General features: G+C 43.0%; 1 protein-coding gene across 6 annotated transcripts in view; it reads right to left on the reverse strand.

Moving 5' to 3' along the window:
- Nucleotides 1-23,096, reverse strand: part of HYDIN (HYDIN axonemal central pair apparatus protein) — a 1,718,235-nt gene that overhangs the window by 245,690 nt on the left and 1,449,449 nt on the right. For all 6 annotated transcript variants that reach the window (XM_033943280.1, XM_033943278.1, XM_033943277.1 and 3 more), the window contains one exon: nucleotides 16,216-16,434. In XM_033943280.1, the coding sequence (XP_033799171.1) occupies nucleotides 16,216-16,434 (219 nt within the window). The remainder of the gene's footprint in view (nucleotides 1-16,215; nucleotides 16,435-23,096) is intronic.

A 23,096-nucleotide genomic window follows, 5' to 3' on the forward strand; every position in this document is an offset into this window, starting at 1 on the left:
TTGGCCATATTGGTACGAAAGGGATTGGGGCTTGTGGTTGATCAAGTTTATCGTGATAGTGCAGAGAGATGTTTGGATCTTGTGGCTACTTTACAGGGCCTTACCGTCACCCTTATCAATTTGTATGGCCCCAATACAGGTCAGGCCAGCTATTTTGGGTCTATTAAAGCTGATCTGGTCGATTTTGTGAAGGGGTCTGTTTATCTTGGTGGGGATTTTAATGTTACACCAGATGTTACTTTGGATCACTCTGTGGGTGGGACTTGGTCTCTGTCAAAGGCTGCTAGATGGGCTTTACTGTCTTTGTTTTCTTCTCTGGGCTTGGTGGACTGCTGGAGGTTGTTGCACCCCACACAGCGTTCCTATACTCTCTATTCACATGCACATAGATCATATGCACGTATAGATGGGCTGTGGGTCCATCGTAATTCATGGGGTGGGATTCGAATGGCGGAAATTGGAGCTATTCAAGTCTCTGATCATGCGCCAGTATGGGTAGCTTGTACGGGTTATTGGGATGGGGAGGGACGCCGTTTTTGGAGACTTAATGAGTCTTTATTGAAGGATCCAGCTGTGATTCGGGAGGTGAGCGTGACAGTGGATCAATACCTTCAGATTAATGATAATAATACGGTCAATGATGCAACCTTGTGGGATGCCCTGAAGGTGGTAGTACGGGGTATTTTTATAAAATGGGGTGCTCGTCTTAAGCGTCTATGGGCTTAGCGTTCATTGACACTTCATGAACAACTGGAGCGGTTGGGGAGGCTGCATCAGAGACACCAGGATCCCTTAGTATATGAGCATCTTGTTAAAGTACGGGCGGAACTTTCTTTACTGCAGATGGAGGAATATGAATTTTTGAGGGCGCGATTGCGGCAAACGATTTATGAGTATAATAATACACCTAGATCTCGCTTGGCTAGGCTAATTAAATTAAAACAGGCGAGAGCAGCAATTACGATGATACGGGATGCGGGGGGTACGATGCATCGTACTGATTCGGCTATTAGCTCGGTTTTTCTTAAATATTATTCTGATTTGTATCGGACCTCGCTGGGACGAGATCCCACTGCTATTGAGGGATACCTCTCGGAGTTAAGGCTTCCTCAACTTTCGGACGCGGATAGAGAATTGCTTAATGAGCCTATTGAATTAGGAGAAGTCTTGGGAGTCATTGCTAATCTGAAGTTGGGTAAATCACCTGGCCTGGATGGGTATACTAATCAGTTTTATAAACTTTTTCATGAGGTTCTTGCTCCGTTGTTGGTTCGGGTTGCGAATGGGGTACGGGGCGGTTCCCCGTTGCCCTCCACTATGGGGGAGGCCGGGATTTCGGTCCTGCTCAAACCAAACAGAGATCCTAGTGGGTGTGGATCGTATCGGCCGATTTCGTTATTAAATACTGATGCAAAAATCTTAGCGAAAGTTTTAGCTCTTCATTTGGGGCGGGTATTGCCCTCTTTGGTGCATTTGGATCAATCTGGTTTTGTTCAAAAACGGCAGGTTTGTGATAATATTAGACGCACGTTACATCTTATGTGGGCTGCACAGCGGACTTCAGCTAAAATTGCCTTTTTGGCGATTGATGCAGAGAAGGCTTTCGATCAAGTTGAATGGGAGTTTTTATGGCAGGTGATGACTCGGATGGGTTTGGGAGCTTTCTTTTTGACCTTGGCCTTTTATGCGGCTCCAAGGGCTACTGTGCGTATTAATGGGGTTTATAGCAAGTTTTTTTCCATAGCGAGAGGCACTCGACAGGGTTGCCCTTTGTCTCCTTTGTTTTTTGCTCTCTCTATGGAACCTCTGGCCATTCGTATTCGAGAACATGGAGACTTATTGGGTGTGACGGTGGGGGATATTGAACATCGTTTAGCACTATTTGCCGATGATGTGTTATTGTATGTCCGGGACCCGGAGGAATCGTTGCCAATTCTGGTTGATCTTTTTTTGGAGTATGGGCAGGTTTCGGGGTTTATGGTAAATATGGATAAATCTGAGTTGTTGAGTGTTAACTTGGGGGAGGATTATCAACATCGTTTGGCTGTCTGGTTTCCTTTTCGCTGGGCTCCTGGGGTTATCCGCAATCTGGGGATTCGTTTACCAGCTGATCTATCCCAATTGTATACAGCTAATTATGCAAGGATTATTCACCAAATCCGGACTGATATTCAACGCTGGAACGGGTTTTGGTTGTCTTGGTGGGGGTCTCATTGCAGTTTTAAAGATGAATGTCCTACCCCGTTTGCTTTTTCTTTTTCAAACGTTACCGATTTCTGTCCCCTATCTGGTGTTGAAACAGTTACATACTTTGTTTTTTCGTTTTATTTGGCAGGGGAGATCTCCTTGTATTTCTAGAGCTGTTTTGTGGGCGGCCAGGGATAGAGGGGGGCGTGCGGTGCCCAATCTGTTTTGGTACTACCGGGCCGCTCAACTACGACTTTTATTGGATTGGGAGATCGCTGACTTTAACTTGGCGGTGCGCATGGAACAACATTTTGTGGGACGCCCTTGTTTGAAACATTGGCTTTGGTCCTCTTCCCTTGGTGTTCGGAAATTGGCGGTTCCTGGGAATCTGTTTTTGGAACATCTTTTGAAAGTGTGGTGTGTTACTCAACGGCGTTGGGGAGCTGGGGTGGTCCCATCAATTCTTGGTGCGATGCGGGAGGAGCCCATGTTCCCGGCCGGTAGGGAGAGTTCTGTTTTTGTGCGGTGGGAACAAATAGGGTTATATACCTTTCGTGATGTGCTTCAGAAGGGGGTCCTGGTGTCTTTTGAAACCTTCCGGATTAGTGCTGCCTTGCCCAGGGGAGATTTTCTGGCCTATTCTCAGATACGTCATTTTCTTCACTCTCAGAAGTGGGATAGGGGGCCCATTCAATCTATCGATCCTTTTGCTCACATGTGGGTCACTCTTGGGAACCTTCCTAAACCTATCTCTGTTCTTTACCAATATATTCGGGGCTCCTTTTCTTTTCCGGCTCTCTACCAACGGGCTTGGGAAGTGGACTTGCACTGTACTTTTTCTGTTGAGGAGTGGGCTCTGATTACTATGGAAATAGGCAAGGCCTCCTCTTGTGCACTTATTAAGGAAAATGCCTATAAAGTGGTCCTCAGACGGTATTATACACCTGAACGTCTCCATCAAATGTTTCCTAGCGTTTCGGCATTGTGTTGGAGATGTAGGTTGGCTTTGGGGACCTTTTTGCATATTTGGTGGGACTGTCCTGTTCTAAAGCCCTTCTGGAGGGAGGTTGTGGGATGTTTATCACACTTGTTACAAATTTTATTGCCCTTTTCTCCACAGGGATGTTTGTTAGGCCTTTATAATGTTAGTTTATATTCTTGGCAAACTAAGCTTCGACGCTGGGGATTGTCGGCAGCTAAATGCTTGATTGCTGCTCATTGGAAACAGGGACTAGCACCTACTCGATTGGATTGGACTTTAAAACTTCAGTTTATTTTTCAAATGGAGCTGTCTATTGCAAAGCGACATGGTAACTATGATACTTACATCCGGACTTGGACACGAATACTTGAAAAAATTGAATCTTTATTTTGAGCTTCTTTCTGTTGGGGAGGGGATTGTGGTTGGGGGGACTTTCCTGAAGAAACAACAGGGAGTCCCTCTCTGAGGGAGGTGGAGCTGGAGGGTGGGGGGGGCACTGTGGAGTTCTGGTTACTGATGAATATTGGGGGCTTGTTTGTATTGTTGGGAGCAATTTCTGCTGTTTGTATCGATGGGGGTGCTTTATGAGACTTGTAGATTTCTTTTTTGTTGTGATCTTTGTATGCTTGCTTTCCAATTTGATGTCCCTGATATTTATATTTTGGTTTGTATATTTTCAAACAAAAAAACTTTCAATAAACATTTATTGATTAAAAAAAAAAATATGACCACATTACCACCGCCTTCCAAGATTCACACTGGCTCCCAGTACAAGCACGCATACAATACTGCACCCTATTCAAAGCCCTAAATGGAAACGGACCAAGCTATCTGAGCAACCGCCTAAACAGGAAAAAAAAATCCAGAGCAAGGAGAACTCATACACACTTTAACCCCCCCCCCCCAAGTCAAAGGTATACAAAGCAAAATAATATATGACGGACTATTAGCCACCAGAGCAGCGAAACTAGACCACCACCTCTCCAATCTGCTGACTATAATGCCCAACTACAAAACATTCAGAAAAGAACTTAAAACCTTTCTATTCAAGAAATTTAACAAATGATCTAATAAAACCTGATCAACCCTCCACATATCCCGACGCATACTACATCTATTAACCATGTATTCTCCCTGGAAATGCCTAGGCCAACTCTTGTTGTAAACCGCCTAGAACTGAAAGGTATTGGCGGGATAGAAGACACCAATGTAATGCTCATTTTAATAGCCATCCTCTGGACCAACTCCATCCTGTTTATATCATATTGAAAATGCACTCTCCATAACGATACAACAGGCATGTACAACAGGTAGATCGCGATCTACCTGTAAATCGCCGAGGGGTCAGAGGTAGATCGCCAGCACCACTTGGCTCCGTCTCTCCAGCAGCTTGCCCCGTTGCTAGGAGAGAGCTCATGCCGGCAGGTCGTCTGCCGAGGGCTTGCCACCGCTGCTGATCCTTTGCCTGTTTTTTTCCCTGCCTGTGGGAATCTTGCCTGTGGGTGTATTGGGGGTGCTTGTTGTTTTCTTGCCAATAGTTTGTGGTTACCCCAGGGGGCTGCTGCCCACACCCCGCACAGATACACCACAGGCCCGGCGTCATACCTAGTCTCCTGCCTCTCAGAATCACCCCTTCCTGCCCTGCTCCAACACTCCTTTGAAGTGTGTTATATACCGGGTGATACCCATTCGCCTTGGCTTTACCTGAATACACTTACCATATTAATTATGCCTTGTGCTGGTCGTTGGTCATTTTATAGTTCACTTTCATTAAACGTTTTCGGGCAGACACAACAAAGTGTCAATAATTTGGTGATTTTGGCAGGCTTTTTCAATTTTGTTCTAACCTGCCTATGCCTTGTCTTCAAATTGGTTCAAACTAGAGAATGATATGTGGCTGTTACCCGTGGCTAGCTGCGGGTAACCCGTCAAAAAGGTGGGGGAAAAACAAGTGTTCACCGCAGATACAGGAACAAGGCCATCCACTGCCCTGTAGAGCGGAGAATGGCCTTGTCTCTGCAGTTAAGGAAGGGAACATGCAGTCGCCAATCGCATGTGGCCCCCTCTCTCCTTCCTATCTACCAATTGATCACCGCCACATCTCCCTCCCTCCCCCCCCTTACCTTTGTGGTGCATTTTAATTTAATGTGTTCAAACAGCTGGAGCCTACCTGAAGTCAAGCGCATCTGTGGAAGCTTTTCCTCTTTCACCTACACTGTTTAATGTTTACCTTTTATCGTTAGGATCGCGTTTGAGTAGTTTGGATATTGTAATGTTCAGCTATGCCGATGACATTACTATGAGTTCTATCTCAGATCACCTCTAAAATTGAGACTATAATGAAACAGATGTCTATTTGGATGCAGCAATTTAAACTAAAACTCAGTCCTGACGATTAAAATATTAGGAGTTGTTTTAGATCAGCATCACACTATGAAGACTCAGATAGATGCAGTAGTACGCAAAAAGTTATTTCACCTTATGGAGGCTAAGAACAATTAAATCTTATTTCAAGTTTGCTGCTTTTTGACTATTAGTACAGTCACTATTACTGAGTCTTCTTGATTACTGCAACATTGTCTATCCGACAATCACCAAGAAAGAATTAGGGAGACTGATACTAATACAGAACACAGAAGACAGGCTGATCTAAGCCTGAAGAAATACGACCATGTCACATTTTATTACTGTGAATTGCATTGGCTTCCTATGGAAGCCTGGATGCTGTTTAAGCTAGATTGTTTTTGCTATAAAGTAGAGTATGGATCAGCTCCTCCTTATTTGGTCAATAGATTCTCCTTAGCTTCATATAAAAACAGTAGAAAAACTCATCCCTTGTTTAACTTCCCTTCTGTCCAAGGCTGTAGAAGTAAAAAATGTCTTGATCATACACTAGCACACCAAGCTGCTTCTCATGATAAAGAATTCCGAGTATTATTGCTCACAGCCTATTCTTATAGACATGTTAGAACTATTAACAATAAGCATAGTACAAGTATCTGATTAATTAGCTCACTTGTACTATGCTTATTGTTAATAGTCTTTTACAAAACACGTTGAATTTGTGGTTACGTGGTTAACAAGCACAATGTAATGTGATGTAATGTAATGGGAGAAGACGCTGAAAGAAAATGGGGAAGAGAGAAAGGGGAAAACATGCTAAAGGGAAATGGGGAAGAGACGCTGAAGGGAAATGGGGAAGAAGACGCTGAAGGGAAATGGGGAAGAGAGAGAGGAGAGAAGACGCTGAAGGGAAATGGGGAAGAGAGGGGAGAAGACGCTGAAGGTAAATGGGGAACAGAGAGTGGGGATAAGATGCTGGAAGGGAAGAAGACAGATGCCAGACTATAGGGGGAGCAGAGGGAAAAAGATGGGTCCAAGACCAATTTGGGGGGGGGGGTGGAGGGAGAGATGGAAGGGAGAGGCAAAGTAACAGAACAAATGGAAGAGGCAGAGAGAAAGCAGACAGTGGATGGAAGGAATTGAATGAAGAGAAGATCTTTTCTTTTTTTGCTTTAGGATAAAGTAGTATAGGATAAAGTAGTATATCAGTTGTGTTGATAAAAATTTATAAACAAAGCCCTGCCAGCTGAACATCTCTTTCTTTAGTTCAGCAGCCAGAACTTTGATTTATAAAACGACAATTGTACAGAATATTGTTTCTTTTTATACTTTAAGAAAATAAGTTCAGTATAAAACAATTCGAGGCTTGAGTGGATGGGATCAGATGGTTTGCGGGGACGGGGACCAAGCTCACGGGGACGGGGGGGACGGAGCTCGCGGGTATAAGACGGAGACGGGAGCGAGCTCACAGGGATGGGGCTGAGACAAATTTTTTCCCCATGTCATTCTCTAGTTCAAACCACTGTGACTTTTGCTTGCCTCTGCAATTTTATTTTGCCTAGCCTTTACGTTGCTTCTACACTGTGTACAGAATTTATTACATTGCATGTGGTGGTATTTGCAGAATTTGATTTTATCTGGTTTGCTGGACAGGTGTTTGAGTTTTTTGATGATTGTTTGGTGGTATTTGATTATTGGTGCCAGTATGATGAATTAAACATAGTAAAACATAGTAACATAGTAGATGAGGCCTCTTTGCAGATCGAGTTCTCTTCTAAGATATTGGGAGTCCTTTTTGATTCCTCTTCTACCTTTAAGGACCAAATAAATTCCCTGGTCAAATTCCCTGCTTTTTTAGTTTACAAATGTTGAGGAAGGTTAGACTTCTTTTTCATCATCGACGTTTCTCTGTCTTGGTCCAATCAATCATATTATCTCGACTAGATTATTGCAATGCTATCTATCTTGGCATCACAAAGATCTGTCTCCAACGATTACAATTAATCGAGAATACAGCTGCGAAGCTAATTTTTGGAAAAAAATTTGACCATGTGACCCCTTTGCTCCCGAGTCTTCATTGGATCCCGGCTTATCTTAGAATTCAATTCAAATGTGCTTGCATCTCTTTCAAAATTTTATATGGCATTTTTATTCCCCTCGTTCCCTTATGATGGAATGCTTACAGATTTTCCTTTGCAAGAGGCATCCAACAATTTAAACTCTCCCTTCCTTCTAGAAAAGGAATTAACGGAGTTAAGATCTTCATTTCTCAACTATGGAATGAATTCCCCTTAATTTTGAGGAGCCCCAGTTCTTTCCAATCTTTCCGTAAATTTCTAAAAACTTTTCTATTTGCCAAACATTTTGAAAACTAATTTCTTTTGAAACCTTTGTTTTTACTTTTTTTGTTTTTATTTAATTGTTGTAAACCGACTCAAGCTTCCTTAGGTTGATGACCCAGTATATAAAGTTAAGCTTTAGTTTAGTTTAGTTTAGATAAAGACCCGAATGGTCCATCTAGTCTGCCCAATCTGATTCAATCTAAAAATTTGTTGTTTTTTTTTCTTCTTCTTCTTAGCTATTTCTGGACAAGAATCCAAAGCTATACCCGGTACTGTTCTTAGGTGCTAACTACTGAAGTCTCCGTCAAAGCTCACTCCAGTACATCTACACCCTCCCAGCCATTGAAGCCCTCCCCAGCCCATCCTCCACCAAACGGCCATTTACAGTACATATACCCAGTACTGGTCTTAGTTCTTCAATATTTACTATTATTTTCTGATTTTAGATCCTCTGTGTTCATCCCATGCTTTTTTGAACTCTGTCACCATTTTATCTCCACCACCTCTCTTGGGAGCACATTCCATGCATCCACACCCTCTCCATCCTATATAATAAAAGGCTAGCCGCGCATGCACACTCCTATTTGCGTGCTTCCGTGATCAATAGGTCTGTGGTCGCAGGAGTGCGCATGCGCGCTTATAAGTCACCAGCCGCTGATCGCCTCCACAAGCCGGACTGCAGCCAGCCGCCGATCTCCGTTCCTCCAGTGGGGGGGGGGGGTCCTGGGAGGAGAGGGATCGCGGCCGCTCAGCGCCCCCACCGAGGAGCCCAGCAACTTTCCGCTGCCCGGGACCCAAGTCCTTTGCCGCCCCCCCTTTCCTTCCCACGGGCCCGACTACAAACCTGACAATTTAAGCAGCGTGTGCAGCAGTCTTCACACGCTGCTTCGGGCCCTTCTACTGCCCTGATTTGCTCTGCCGCGTCTCTGATGATGTCATCAGGGACGTGTCAGAGTACATCAGGGCAGTAGAAGGACCCGAAGCAGCGTGTGAAGACTGCTGTACACGCTGCTTAAATTGCCAGGTTTGTAGTCAGGCCCACGGGAAGGGAAGGTGGGGGCGGCAAAGGACTCGGGACTGCGTTTGTAGTCGGGACCGCGGGAAGGGAAAGGGGGGTAGAGGAAACGCTAATGCTGTTGCACAGGGAACTGGTGTGGGGGAGGGAAATGGAGGGGGAGGGAATGCTGCTTTGGACAGACAGACAGAGGGAGGAAGGGACACAGAAAGAAAAGAAGAAAGACACAGGGGCAGGTGCACAGGAAACTGGTGTGGGGGGAGGGAAATGGAGGGGGAGGGAACGCTGCTATGGACAGACAGAGGGAGGAAGGGAGACAGAAAGAAAAGAAGAAAGACAAAGGGGCAGGTGCACAGGGAACAGTGTGGGGGGAGGGAAATGGAGGGGGAGGGAATGCTGCTTCGGACAGACAGACAGAGGGAGGAAAGGAGACAGAAAGAAAAGAAGAAAGACACAGGGGCAGGAAAGACAGACAGACAAAGGGGGCCAGGGACAGACAGACAGACAGACAAAGGGGGCCAGGGACAGAGACAGATAGAAAGAAAGACAGCGGGAGTCGCGTCAGGAGGGGTGCGGAATGCGGCAGAGGGAACTTTTCCAATGGGTGCAACTGGGCAGCTGTCGGGATCCTCTGATCAGGGGCAGAGCAAGGTAAGTGTATCATAGGGATAAGAAGGAGGAGGGGGGAGAAAAAGGAAGGGATGCCTACTGCTGGACAGGGGGAGAAGGAAAGAGGTGCAGATGGACGGGGGGTGAATAAAAAGGAACGGAGGCCTAATGTTGGACAGGGGGAGAAGGAAAGAGGTGCTGCTGGACAGGGGGGAGGTAAAACAAAGGGAGATGGGCTGCTGCTGCATAAGGAGAGCAGTGAAGGGGTGCTGGTAGACACAGGGGAGGTAAAAGTAAGAGACAATGGACAGGGAGAGCAGGCAAGGGGTGGTGATGGACAGCCAAGGAAAAAGAAAGACAGAAAGAAAGAAAGCGGCTAAGGAGAGAGAAAGAAATAAAGACAGACACACACACATATATTCTAGCACCCATTAATGTAACGGGCTATAAGACTAGTAAAGAATAATTTCCTTACATTGCTCTTGAGTCTCCCACCCCTCAACCTCAAATTATGTCCTCAGGTTTTACCATTTTCCATTCTCTGGAAAAGATTTTGTTCTATGTTAATACCTTTCAAGTATTTGAACGTCTGAATCATATCTTCCCCGTCCCTCCTTTCCTCTACAGTGTCAAAGTCCCTCATTGAGGGCCGCAATCCAGTCGGGTTTTCAGGATTTCCCCAATGAATATGCATGAGATCTATTTGTATGCACTGCTTTCATTGTATGCTAATAGATCTCATGCATATTCATTGGGGAAATCCTGAAAACCCGACTGGATTGCGGCCCTCGTGGAGGGACTTTGACACCCCTGCTCTAAGGTATACATATTTAGGGCTTCCAGTCTCTCCTCATATGTCTTTTGTCGCAAACCTCCTATCATTTTTGTAGCCCTCCTCTGGACCGCTTCAAGCCTTTTTGTGTCCTTCGCCAGATATGGTCTCCAAACTGAACACAATACTCCAAGTGGGGCCTCACCAATGACCTGTACAGGGGCATCAATACCTTCGTTCTTCTTCTGGTTATGCCTCTCTTTATACAGCCTTCTGGCAGCAGCCACCACCTTGTCGTACTGTTTTTTTGCCTTTAGATCTTCGGACATTATCATCCCAAGGTCTCTCCCCTCATCTGTGCATATCATTTTCTCACCTCCCAGTATATACGGCTCCTTCCAATTATTTATCCTCAAATGCATTACTCTGCATTTCTTTGCATTGAATTTTAGTTGGAAGATATTAGACCATTCCTCTAACTTTTGTAGATCCTTTTTCAGGTTTTCCACTCCCTCCTCGGTGTATACTCTGTTACAAATCTTGGTTTCATCAGCAAATAGGCAAACCTTTCCTTCTAACCCTTCAGCAATGTCACTCACAAACATATTGAACAGGATTGGCCCCAGCACTAAACCCTGAGGGACTCCACTACTCACATTTCTTTCCTCCGAGCGAATTCCATTAACCATCACCCTCTGGCGTCTGTCCATCAACCAGTTTCTAATCCAGTTCTCCACCTTGGGTCCTAACTTAAGTTTGTTCAAGAGCCTCCTATGAGGAACCATGTCAAAGGCTTTGCTGAAATCTAAGTAAATTACATCTAGCATATGCCTTTGATCCAGCTCTCTGGTCACCCAATCAAAAAATTCAGTGAGGTTCGTCTGACAAGATTTACCTTTAGTAAAGCCATGTTGCCTCGGATCCTGTAACCCATTAGATTTTAGGAAGTTCACTATGCTTTCTTTCAGCAACACTTCCATTATTTTTCTGACAACAGAAGTGAGGCTTACCGGCCTGTAGTTTCCCGTTTCATCCCTGTGACTACTTTTGTGAATAGGGACCATATCCGCTCTTCTCCAATAAACTAAACTAAACTAAACCTTAGGTTTGTATACCGCATCATCTCTACATTCGCAAAGCTCGACACGGTTAACAAGGGTTAGGGTAGAAAGGAACTCCAGTGAAGGGAAAAGAGAAAATGAAGAGAAAATTTAGGACAGAGTAACCAGAGAGAGGAGGAGTTACATTTTTGAAAATAACCAGGTTTTCAGATGTTTACGGAAGAGTTGGAGGAAGCTCAGATTCCTAAGAGGGGAGGTAAGGTTGTTCCAGAGCTCAGTGATTCTGAAAGGGAGGGAGGAACCTAGTTTTCCTACAAGGGAAACGCCTTTTAGAGAGGGAAAGGAAAGTTTCAGTTTTTGGGTAGATCTGGTGGAATTGGGGTTAGAGGAATTCCAAGAAAGAGGAATAAAAGGGGGGAGGATACCGTGTAGGATCTTGAAAGTAAGGCAGGCACATTTGAAGTGGACTCAGGAGATTATCGGAAGCCAGTGGAGCTTGGACAAAAGTGGTGAATCGAATTTGCTTTTTGCGAAGATAAGCTTAGCAGCAGCATTTTGAATCTGCTGGAGTCTTTGAAGGTTTTTCTTTGTTAGGCTTAGGTAGATAGAGTTGCAATAGTCCAGTCTGGAAAGGATGGTGGATTGGACAAGGACGGCAAAGTGTTTTTGATGGAAACAGGTTCTCACTTTCCTTAGCATGTGAAGGCTGAAGAAACATTTTTTTATTAGGGAGTTGAGGTGATCGTTGAAGGAAAGTGTGGAGTCAATGATGACTCCCAGAATTTTATTTGAGTATTCAAGATTCAGGGTGGGGCCAGAGGACAGTGGGATGGAGGTGGGCAGTTGGTCCAATTTTGGGCCGAGCCAGAGAAGTTTTGTTTTGGATTCGTTCAGTTTCATCTGCACAGTGTGGGCCCAGGATTGAAGGTTCGATATACATGAGGATATGTTCGCAGAGAGGTTGGTGAGGTTCCGGTCGGTCTCGAGGAGGACAAAGATGTCATCTGCGTAAGTGTAAACTGTTTCAAGTGGGGAGAGATGGAGAAGTTTAAGGGAGGACATGAAAATGTTGAAAAGGATAGGAGAGAGAGGTGAGCCTTGTGGGACTCCACATATCGGGTTCCAGGGGGAGGAAGAAGTGCCCTTCATGTTGACTGTGTAGGAGCAGGAGCGTAAGAACTTCGAGAACTAGTCAAGGACTGTGGAGTTAATGCCTATCTCGGTGAGTTGGTAAATTAGGATTTCATGATGGACGACATCAAAAGCTGCAGAGAGGTCTAATTAAAGGACGGCGAACTTGTTGCGAGAATGGAGATATTGAACTTTTGACATTAAGGAGGTCAGAATACCGAGGAACCACTCCCATCTCCAGAGATTTGTTGAACAACTCTTTAATAGGACCCGACAGAGCCTCTCTGAGCTCCCTCAGTATCCTGGGATGGATCTCTTCCGGTCCCATCGCTTTGTCCACCTTCAGTTTTTCAAGTTGTTCATAAACACTTTCCTTCGTGAACGGCACAGAATATACTCCATTTTCCTGTATAACTTTGCCAGACAATCTTGGTCCTTCTCCAGGATTTTCTTCCGTGAACAAAGAGCAGAAGTATTTGTTTAGCACATTTGCTTTTTCCTTATCACTCTTCACATATCAGTTCCTAGCATCTTTTAGTTTAGCAATTCCATTTTTCATCTTCTTCCTTTCACTGATATATCTGAAAAAAATTTTATCTCCCTTTTTTACATTTTTAGCCATTTGCTCTTCCACCTGCACTTTCACTAGACAAATTCTTTTTACTTTTAGAACTGCATGTGTGCTTTTGGCATCTCCAGTCCATGTATTGCACATCATCCAGAGGTCTTCAGTTCCTGTTGATGTTTAATACTTTGGGACAGTGACAGTTTTGACCAGATTCAGCCAGTGTTTATACTAACTTAGTAGATTGGCTTTCTTACATCCAGCCACCCCATTATAATGAAGATGAGTATTCCAAAGAAGAGCAAAACCTTCCACTTTCATGATGAGTAGGAAATGGACTACTTCTTCACCATGGTGAAACACAAGTGTTGTTGTCTAATTTGTAACACCCCAATATCCTTGCCCAAAAAGGGTAATCTAGAACGTCATTATAAGGCTCTGCATAGCAAAAAGTTTGATGCTGATTTTCTACCCAAAAGTGAAATTCGTAAACTGAAGCTCAAAGAACTTAAATCAAAATTGGCTACTCAGCAACAGTTGATGGCGAAGCCAAGGTCACATTCGGTCAATGCAACCATAGCATCCTTCAAGGTCAGCAACCTGATCGCAAAGAAATGCAAACCTTTCACTGAAGGGGGATTTGTAAAAGATTGTTTTCTTGAAGAAGCTGAAAATCTTTTTGAAGGTTTAAAAAAAAGAAAGCAATCATAGCTGCTATTCAAGATGTACAATTGTCAAGAAACACTGTTGTGTGGTGAATAAAAAAGATGTGTGGAGACACAACTGAACAATTGTTGGAAGATGTTGTAAGGATTAGCCCCCCAAATGTAAGGTTTTGGACAGGTAATGTTGAAGCAAACAAGCCCAATGATATAATGTGGCGGCCTTATACTCCGCCAGGTCCTGAGTTCAATACCCTTGTAGAAGATTCTCATTAGGAAGTGAAATTACTGACATAGATATCTAAGAGTGATTGCATAAAGAATATAATGTGCAGAAATAGGCTTCAGAAAGATACAGCAAGAATATTCTGGGTTACAAATGTACAGAAAGAAATCAAAATAAGCTTTACAAATACAGAGTGAATTCAGAGACTGCTTCTGTGCTCTTGTGAAAGAAAGAAAAGACAGCTTCTTGAATAGGTGCTGTGAGGACAAAGAAAGAGAGAGAAGTGTGTGTGTGTGGGGGGGGGGGAGGAAGTGATGGTCCAAACCAGGTTCCAGAAAGAGAGAGAGGGGGGTGATGGTTCAAACTTCAAGTTCCAGAGAGAGAGAGAGAGAGAGATGTTGCAGAGATAAGGCTTTTTATAGGTTGGAATCTTATTCTAAAACACAAACTATTGTATTTCCCAGTATCTTTCTGTTTATAATTTGTAAACTATTTGAAACAATGGTTAGTTTAATTGATAAGGAAGATATGACACTTGCAGGAATGGTAGATGGGATTAGTCTCTGGCTTCTTTGTCCCATTCAAGTAGCATATCTTCTTGATAAATAATCCAGTCTGGCTGGATGCTTAATGTATGTGAATTCTATGCAGGAGCATTTAGGGTCTATCTGCATCAACATTCTAGAGTCAGATTGATATATAACGTCCCATAGGCCTCTGCTGACATTGGTTAGGCCAACCAAAAATGCTGACTGCTAGCAATGCTACGCTGACAGATGTTTCAAACTGTGTTGCTTTCTCACTCCAACTGGATGAATCTAGACATAGCCCAGTTACTAGTCTTTATCTGGATGATTTTTGAAGACTTCAGTGTTAAAAAAAGAACAACTTGGAATGATTTCTTTAAAAGGGAGAATTATCAGTCAGGAAATAGTAAGTTCTTTCCATTCTTTTGTGACAAAGACTTGTTTCCATCTCTACTGATGGAGCAAGAGCAATGACAGGTGAGGTTAAGGGTTTCATAGCCCTCTGTAGACAGCATGACGACTTCCCAAATTTCCTTTCTTACCACTGCATCATTCACCAGCAAGTTTTGACAAGCAAGAAACTCAATACAAATGAAATATTAACCCTTAAAAATGACATTTTTCTCAAGACCCGTGCTGAGCAAGAATCGTTTTGGAAGCTAGTGACAAGAGACTTATTTGTGTGAAACTGCGTTTTCCCATCTGAAAATGGCAAGAGTACACAACATTCCAACATGATAGAGGAACATATCCAGGATTCCCCGAGACTGGCCCTCACGCAATATTCACCCAACTTCAAAAAGCTGGTGGATGAAATGCAGGCTCAGACATCTCACTAATGAGCAAGAGCGAAATATTAAAAATTGTGCAAGATCAGCCTGGATCAATACTCAACCTAAATTTAACGCAAATTACTCAATAAAAGTTAAAGAAAGTTATTAAGACAGTTAAAGAAAGTTATTACGCAATAAAACTTTAAGAAAAAATGTACTTTCCATTTCCCCTCGCAGTTCTTACTGGATCTTTGTCTCTCTGTTTTGTTTTTGCTTAATTTGCTTAACAGGTGATCACATCCAAGTAAATGAAAGAAGGTTCATTAAAAATGGGGGGGGAGGGAGCCTCCAACTTTATTGGTTTAAAATTTAATTTGAAACTAGTTTGAAACTTAATTTTCATGGTGGTAGATCACCAGCACTTTTGGCCGGAAAAAGTAGATCACGACCTGTTCGAAGATGGATATGCCTGCTATACAAGATCATCATTGCCTCCTTTTTCCTACTGGCCATTCATCTCCCTATGCATTCCTTATCTAAGAAGGGAATGTGTGACCACATATCTGCGCAGAAAGGAGCTCCTGTTGCTGGGAGATATTGAGATCTCATCGGATATGAAAGCAAACCAGTGTGCCATTGCTCTATGAAAGCAACAGATACAGAAACCAACAATACAGCAACTTTATAAAATCTAAATTTCAATAATGTACTTTTTATAAAACCTTACCTGTTGTAATGTGTTTTTACTTTTAGTACCCAGTTTTTCACTTCATGTAAAAAGTTATCTTTGTTAAATTACTAACTATATGAAATTAATTTTCACCGACTAGTTATATGATTATGTGTCAAGTTTAATTGGATTTTTCAAACCCTTTATCAGAAAATGACACAAATACAAAATTATGAAAAATTCATGAGTAGTAATGACATGTCAAATTCAAGTCCAACTTTATTTTTGATATATTGCAAGTCATGCAGAGATTTCTAAGCAGTTTAGTCACAGAAAAGAAATTGTATTACCTTTCTCTTGGTAGGACGTTGGCTTGTGGGACTTTTGACACAATCCACCCACTTTACTGTGTGTAATCGGTCATCCCAGTCAGGAACTAGGTCAACAGGGAGTGTAAAAGTGATTCTGGAAACGTTACATTTTACTATATTTTTATGGAGATTCACTGGAACTTCTGACTTCAAGGTCAGTGTAATGTCCTTGCTACATCTGGCATGAAGATGCCCCACCTAGAAAACAGCAAAATTTCTATAAAAGTAGTCATCATTGAGGATGACATATAAACTCTGAATTAAAAGTTTAACTGTGAGCCATGGCGTTTGAACATATTCCTAAATATTCAGTACTGGCCACCATCAGAACAGTGGCACTTGAATTTACTGCTATCCAGATAATTTCCTGTTCTGGCCTCTCTTTATGCCTGTGATACCCTAACACTATCCTGATAGCACTGAAAGAGTCTAATGATTTCTAGCAGCATATTTGGAAAATGCTGCTGAAAATTAATACTTGGTCCCAGTTAGCAGGATTTATGTGAGTAGTAGGTGCTATTATCTAAATAAATGCTTTTGAATAGTGAAACATAAATGTTTAAGGAATTGACAGAGTCATACTAGTTTTAGGCCTATCTATGATGAACTTTTAGTTCCAATTTCTTTTCAAGCAGCATGGCTTCAAACCCATGGATATGAGATAATTTTTATAACTGGACACCAAAACTGTGAAGGCACACATGTGTATATATAAGGGTCAACATTCAAAAAGGTTTAACTAGGAAGAAAAGGTTCCTGCCCAGTTAAACTCCACCTAGTTGAATGGTTGCCAATATTCAGCAGTACTTAACTAGGAAGTGTTGCTGAACAACTTTGTTATTTGGCCATTACCTAACTGGCTAGGTTAGAGGTAGTGTGGGAACAGAGTTGGGAAGAGCCAACACTAAACCGGTTAGCAGTGATATTCAGTCTGTGACTCAGTAATTAAGCCCATACAGTCAGTACAGTAAAATTGTTTCCTAATTTTATGCAATGAGTTAATTGGGCACCAGTCCGAGTAATAGGTGGTGCCCACTTTAACTTCCAGGTCAGTGCTCATACCTGGATATTCAATGCTGGGAGCCATGCATGCATGCCCCAACATTGAACAACTTGGTTAGTTCAGCTCATGGCTGGAAGAAGCTTACAAGCCACTTACTCCTGCAGGTTAAATATTAACCCTATACTGCTTGAGATTCAGCGCTATTTAACTGGCCAGGTATGGCTCCTAGCTGGTTAAATAGAGTTTGGCTAGCTAATCATTAATATTCTGCGAGAGATAGTTGACTATCTCTGACGATTACTTGATAAAACTTAGCCAGCTATATTGCATGATAGCCACCAATTTTAAGTGTTTACTAGTCAAGTTTGGTGGCCAAATCAGGCTGCACAAATAGCAGACCTACCTTTGGCCAATATAACTTAGCCAGCCAGTACTTTAAATTTGAGCTGTTAAAAAATAAACTGCATATTCAATGCTGGTCACTGGAAATGGTCCAGCTTTACATACTAGCGGTCAGTGCTGACCATAGGAATAAGTTGGCCTGCCTTTCATGGTCTGAACATCAGCCCCATAGTATTTATTTTATAAAGGTTATTTAATGATTTTTTATTTATTTCTAAAATTTCTAACTAAGCGGCTTACAGCATAAAACATTCACAATGATTCAGAGAGCAACATATAACAATACATTCAGTACACACATTTAACCCACTAAAAATAGTAGGGAGCTACAGTACGATTACATATCATCAATCATTAATGAATCAAGAGCATTATTCATAGTTCAGATTCCTTTGTAAACATTTCCCTTCCACACAGCATCAGAGGAAGACATCTACATACAACTGAGTTTTTAGTATTCGCTTAAACTGTAATCGAACCGAACTCCTGCCATGGACATCAGTGCTATTCTTGATTTTTCATACCAGACAGTATTCTCCTTCCTCAAAATTAATCTCGCTGTGCCTTCAGACCTTAAGCATCTCCTCGGTTGGTATACCTCCCATAGAGTTTGTGAAGCTATGTGAATTTATAAAATTCCTTGGAAGCTACCACACAAACATACCTGCTCTGAGGCAGGAGTAACTTTATGCACACGTGTGCTAATAAAAATACATAGTAATATAGTAAATGACGGCAGATAGAGATCTAAATGGTCCATCCAGTCTGCCCAACCTTTACATGCTCTATAAATTAATAATTTTTGGTCCCTTTTCTTAGATATTTCTGGGCCCTACCCTAAAAATAAGCCCTAGTTAGATTGCCCCCTAAGCCCCTCCTGAACATAACATAAGAGAACATAAGAGGTTGCCTCCGCCGAGTCAGACCAGAGGTCCATCTCGCTCAGCGGTCCGCTCCCGCGGCGGCCCATCAGGCCTAGTTGCCTGAACAGTGTCCCTGACTAATTCTGTACTGTCTCTAATCCTATCCCTATAACCTACCTCTACTCCTATCTATACCCCTCAATCCCTTGGTCTTCCAGGTACCTATCTAAACCTTCTTTGAAGCCCTGTAGCGTGCTCCTGCTTATCACATCCTCCGGTAGCGCGTTCCATGTGTCCACCACCCTCGGGGTGAAAAAGAACTTCCTGGCATTTGTTCTAAACCTTCCCCCTTTCAATTTCTCTGAGTGCCCCCTTGTACTTGTGGTTCCACATAATTTGAAGAATCTGTCCCTATCTGCTCTTTCTATGCCCTTCATGATCTTGAAGGTTTCTATCATGTCTCCTCTAAGTCTCCGCTTTTCCAGGGAGAAAAGCCCCAGCTTTTTCAGTCTGTCAGTATATGAGAGGTCCTCCATACCCTTTATTAGCTTAGTTGCTCTTCTCTGGACTCTCTCAAGTACCGCCATGTCCTTCTTGAGGTACGGTGACCAGTACTGGACACAGTACTCCAGGTGAGGGCGCACCACTGCACGATACAATGGCAGGATGACTTCCTTCGTCCTGGTCGTGATACCCTTCTTAATGATGCCCAACATTTTGTTTGCCTTCCTTGAGGCCGCGGCGCACTGTGCCGACGCCTTCAATGATGTGTCTACCATCACTCCCAGGTCTCTTTCAATGTCACTCACCCCTAGCGGTGATCCCTCCATTGTGTAAGTGTACATCGGGTTCTTTTTCCCTAAGTGCATGACCTTGCATTTCCCTATGTTGAAGCTCATTTGCCACTTTTTTGCCCACTCTTCCAGCACTGTCAGATCTTTTTGGAGATCTTTGCAGTCCTCCGTGTTTTCAACCCTGCTGTATAGTTTGGTGTCATCCGCAAATTTAATAACCTCACATTTTGTACCTGCCTCCAGGTCGTTAATAAATACATTGAATAGGAGCGGTCCCAGCACCGACCCCTGCGGAACTCCGCTCGTGACCCATTGCCAGTCTGAGTAATGGCCCTTTATTTCAACCCTCTGTTTCCTGTCCGCCAGCCAGTTTTTGATCCATCGGTGTACCTCCCCTTGCACCCCTTGGTTCCATAGCTTCCTCAGCAGTCTTTCGTGTGGTACCTTGTTGAATGCTTTTTGGAAGTCAAGGTAAATGATGTCTATAGATTCCCCTTTATCCACCTGGCTGTTTACCCCCTCAAAGAAGTATAATAAGTTTGTGAGGCATGACCTGCCCTTGCAGAAGCCATGCTAGTTCGGCTTTAGCAGCCCAGTGTTTTCGATGTGTTCCCAGATGCTGTCTTTAATCAGCGCTTCCATCATCTTGCCCGGGACCGAGGTCAAGCTCACCGGCCTGTAGTTTCCTGGGTCTCCCCTTGAGCCTTTCTTAAAGATGGGCGTGACATTTGCTATTTTCCAGTCTTCCGGTATTTCTCCGGTTTTTAAAGATAGGTTGCATATTTGTCGAAGTGGCTCAGCTATTTCGTTCCTTAGTTCCTTGAGCACCCTTGGATGAATGCCGTCCAGACCTGGCGATTTGTCGCTCTTTAGCCTGTCTATCTGCCTGAGGACATCCACTTTGCTCACCTCTAGTTGGACCAGATTTTCATCCTGGTTTCCTTTTGCGATCTCCTCGGGTTCCGGAATGTTGGTTGTGTCTTCCCTCGTGAAAACTGAAGTGAAGAATTCGTTTAACCTGTCAGCTATCTCCTTTTCCCCTTTTACCATTCCTTTTCTGTCTCCATCATCCAAGGGTCCCACTTCCTCCCTTGCTAGTTGCTTCCCCTTGACGTACCTGAAGAATGATTTGAAGTTTGTTGCTTCCCCCGCCAGTCTCTCTTCATATTTCCTTTTTGCTTTCCTAACCACTCGGTGACACTCCTTTTGATGTTTTTTGTGCTCCTTTCGGTTGTCTTCTGATTTGTCCTTTTTCCATTTTTTGAATGATGCCTTCTTGTCATTTATCTCCTTTTTCACTGCATTCGTTATCCACACTGGGTTTTTTGTTCTATTTTTTTTGCACCCTTTCCTGAACATGCCCGACACTCTCTGACTCCATCCCTGATTCACCAATAGCAGCACTTTTCCCCCCCCCCCCCGCTGAACCCAGCTGACCCTTCCACCCATCCTCCTACACAGCATCTTTCCATCTCTCCCTCCCATCCGAACCCCGCCAACCCTCCCACCACAAGACCAACATACCTCCCTCCAAACAGCAGTGTTGGCAGCACTTTACACAGGCTGCTTTACAGTCTTCTGCTGCTGGGTCCTACCCTCTGCTGCATAACTGATGATGTCATCAGCTACGTGGCACAGCAAAGGCCCCAGCGGGTTGAGGCTGCAAAGCAGCCTGTTTAGAGTGCTGCTGACAGTGCTGTTTGGAGGGAGGTATGTCAGTCTCATAGTGGGAGGGTCGGTGAGGTTCTGCTGCACAGGGGAGAAGATGGGAGGGATTGAAAGATGTTGCTCAAAGGATTTGCTGCATGGGGGATGGGAGGGAGGAAGGGATAGAAAGATGCTGCTTAAGGGTTCTGCTGCATAGAGGAATGGGAGGGAGGGAGGGATAGAAAGATGCTGCAGAGGGAAGATACAAGGGGATGGGTGAGAGGGGGGGAATGGGAGGGAGGGATAGAAAGATGCTGCAGAGAAGATACAAGGGGATGGGTGAGAGGAGAGGAAATATGCTGCACATGTGTTGGAGAGAAGGAAAGAGGAAGAATTGGGGTGGAGGAGAGGAAGGGAGAGATTACTATTGTACATGAAAAAATAAGACATCTCCTGAAAATAAGCCCCAGTGCATTTTTTGGACCCAAAATTAATATAAGACACTGTCTTATTTTGGGGGAAACACGATAGTTTAGAGAACCATATTTATTTTCCTCAAATAAAGGTCAGTAGCCATTTTTATTGCTCCTTTCAGCTTAGATCACTGTTTTTCCACTTCCCTTATGTCCTCCCATCCTAACAGCTCTTTCTTCAGGTACACTCCCATTTTACTAAAGTCCATACGTTTGACTTTAAGTTTTGCGTGGCTGCCCTCCATTTTAGCTGTTATATCAAACAAAATCATTTAATGATCGCTATTTCCCAGGTGGGCACCCACTCGAACATTAGAGATACTCTCCCCATTTGTAAAGCCCCTTTTATAAAGCCCAGATCTAGGTATTTTATAAGACCTTCTGAGATCACCTAGTATTCTCTTTTTATGATTAATGATTCAAAACAACCAACTGCTTCATAAATGTTTTTCATAAAAAAATCACCATTCTACATACTTTGAGGAAATTTTTTGAGCAATTCTGAAATCATTATTCAATGTGCTCATTCCAATCCTCACTAGTCCATTGTTTTAGAAATATTTCAAGTTTACTTTTCACTTTATCAGTTTGTCAAAAATACAGCTTAAGCTCTTCTAAGTACTTAAACACTTTTGTAATGTGAATTAGAAGGCTGAATGTCACACGTTGAAAGTGATATATTAAAAGTGGATGTAATAAGGCGATATCAGTAACTGCATTAATATTTGGTACAAATAAACATAGCGTGCGCATCTTGTATATTTTGATATGCAGTTTTTTCTTGTTTTTTGCTCTTGCCTATTGTACTGCAGACTTTGTTGGATCTGTTTGTTGTGTGATATGAGAAAGAAACAATGGTAGCTGTATCACAATCATTGCAACAAAGTTAAGACGGCTATAATGAGATTTTCAGTAGCTTCAGATAAATGTTTACTGACTATAATTAAGGAAGAAACTAAGGATTTTAACACTGATGTTGTTATCCATCTGGGAACAAATGACCTGGCCAACAACTCCACACTTGCAGTACAGAAAGCTTTTCGGGAGTTTGGTGAGGGCGTGAAACCTTTTGTAAAGACTTTAGCTTTTTCTGAAATACTGCCTGCATTTGGAAAGGGAGAGCAAAGAGTGAAAAACACAGAGGACTTTAATAGATGGCTCAAAGCCTGGTGTCATCAAGAAGGCTTCAGGTACATAGGAGGATGGGGAAATACATGGAAGGACAAGAAGCTATATTGCACTGATGGGCTACATATTACTACAGCAGGAAAAAGAAACCTTGCAGAGAAATTTAGACAATATTTTTCTAGGCATTTAAACTAGAAGGTGAGGGTGGTGTATGTACGAAGGACAATTATAGAGACCACCCCCGGCAAAAGAAAAGATGTGATAGTAGTAAAGGCTGCAACATAAGCAATATCAGCAACTCATTTCTTAGTATTGCAACGGAAAGTGAAACAACACAAAAATCCATACGAAAAAGGAGATTATCGCTGAAAAATAGCTGGAAAGCGATGACCACAAATGCTCGCAGTCTAAGCAACAAAGTTCATGATCTGCAAGCCCTGATATTAGAGGCAGATCTAGATATTGTTGCTATCACAGAGACATGGTTCAGTGAATCACATGGATGGGATGCAAACATACCGGGATATAATCTTTTTAGGAAGGACAGAGC

This window comes from Geotrypetes seraphini, chromosome 4, assembly GCF_902459505.1.
Source record: "Geotrypetes seraphini chromosome 4, aGeoSer1.1, whole genome shotgun sequence".
NCBI classification, from domain to species: domain Eukaryota; kingdom Metazoa; phylum Chordata; class Amphibia; order Gymnophiona; family Dermophiidae; genus Geotrypetes; species Geotrypetes seraphini.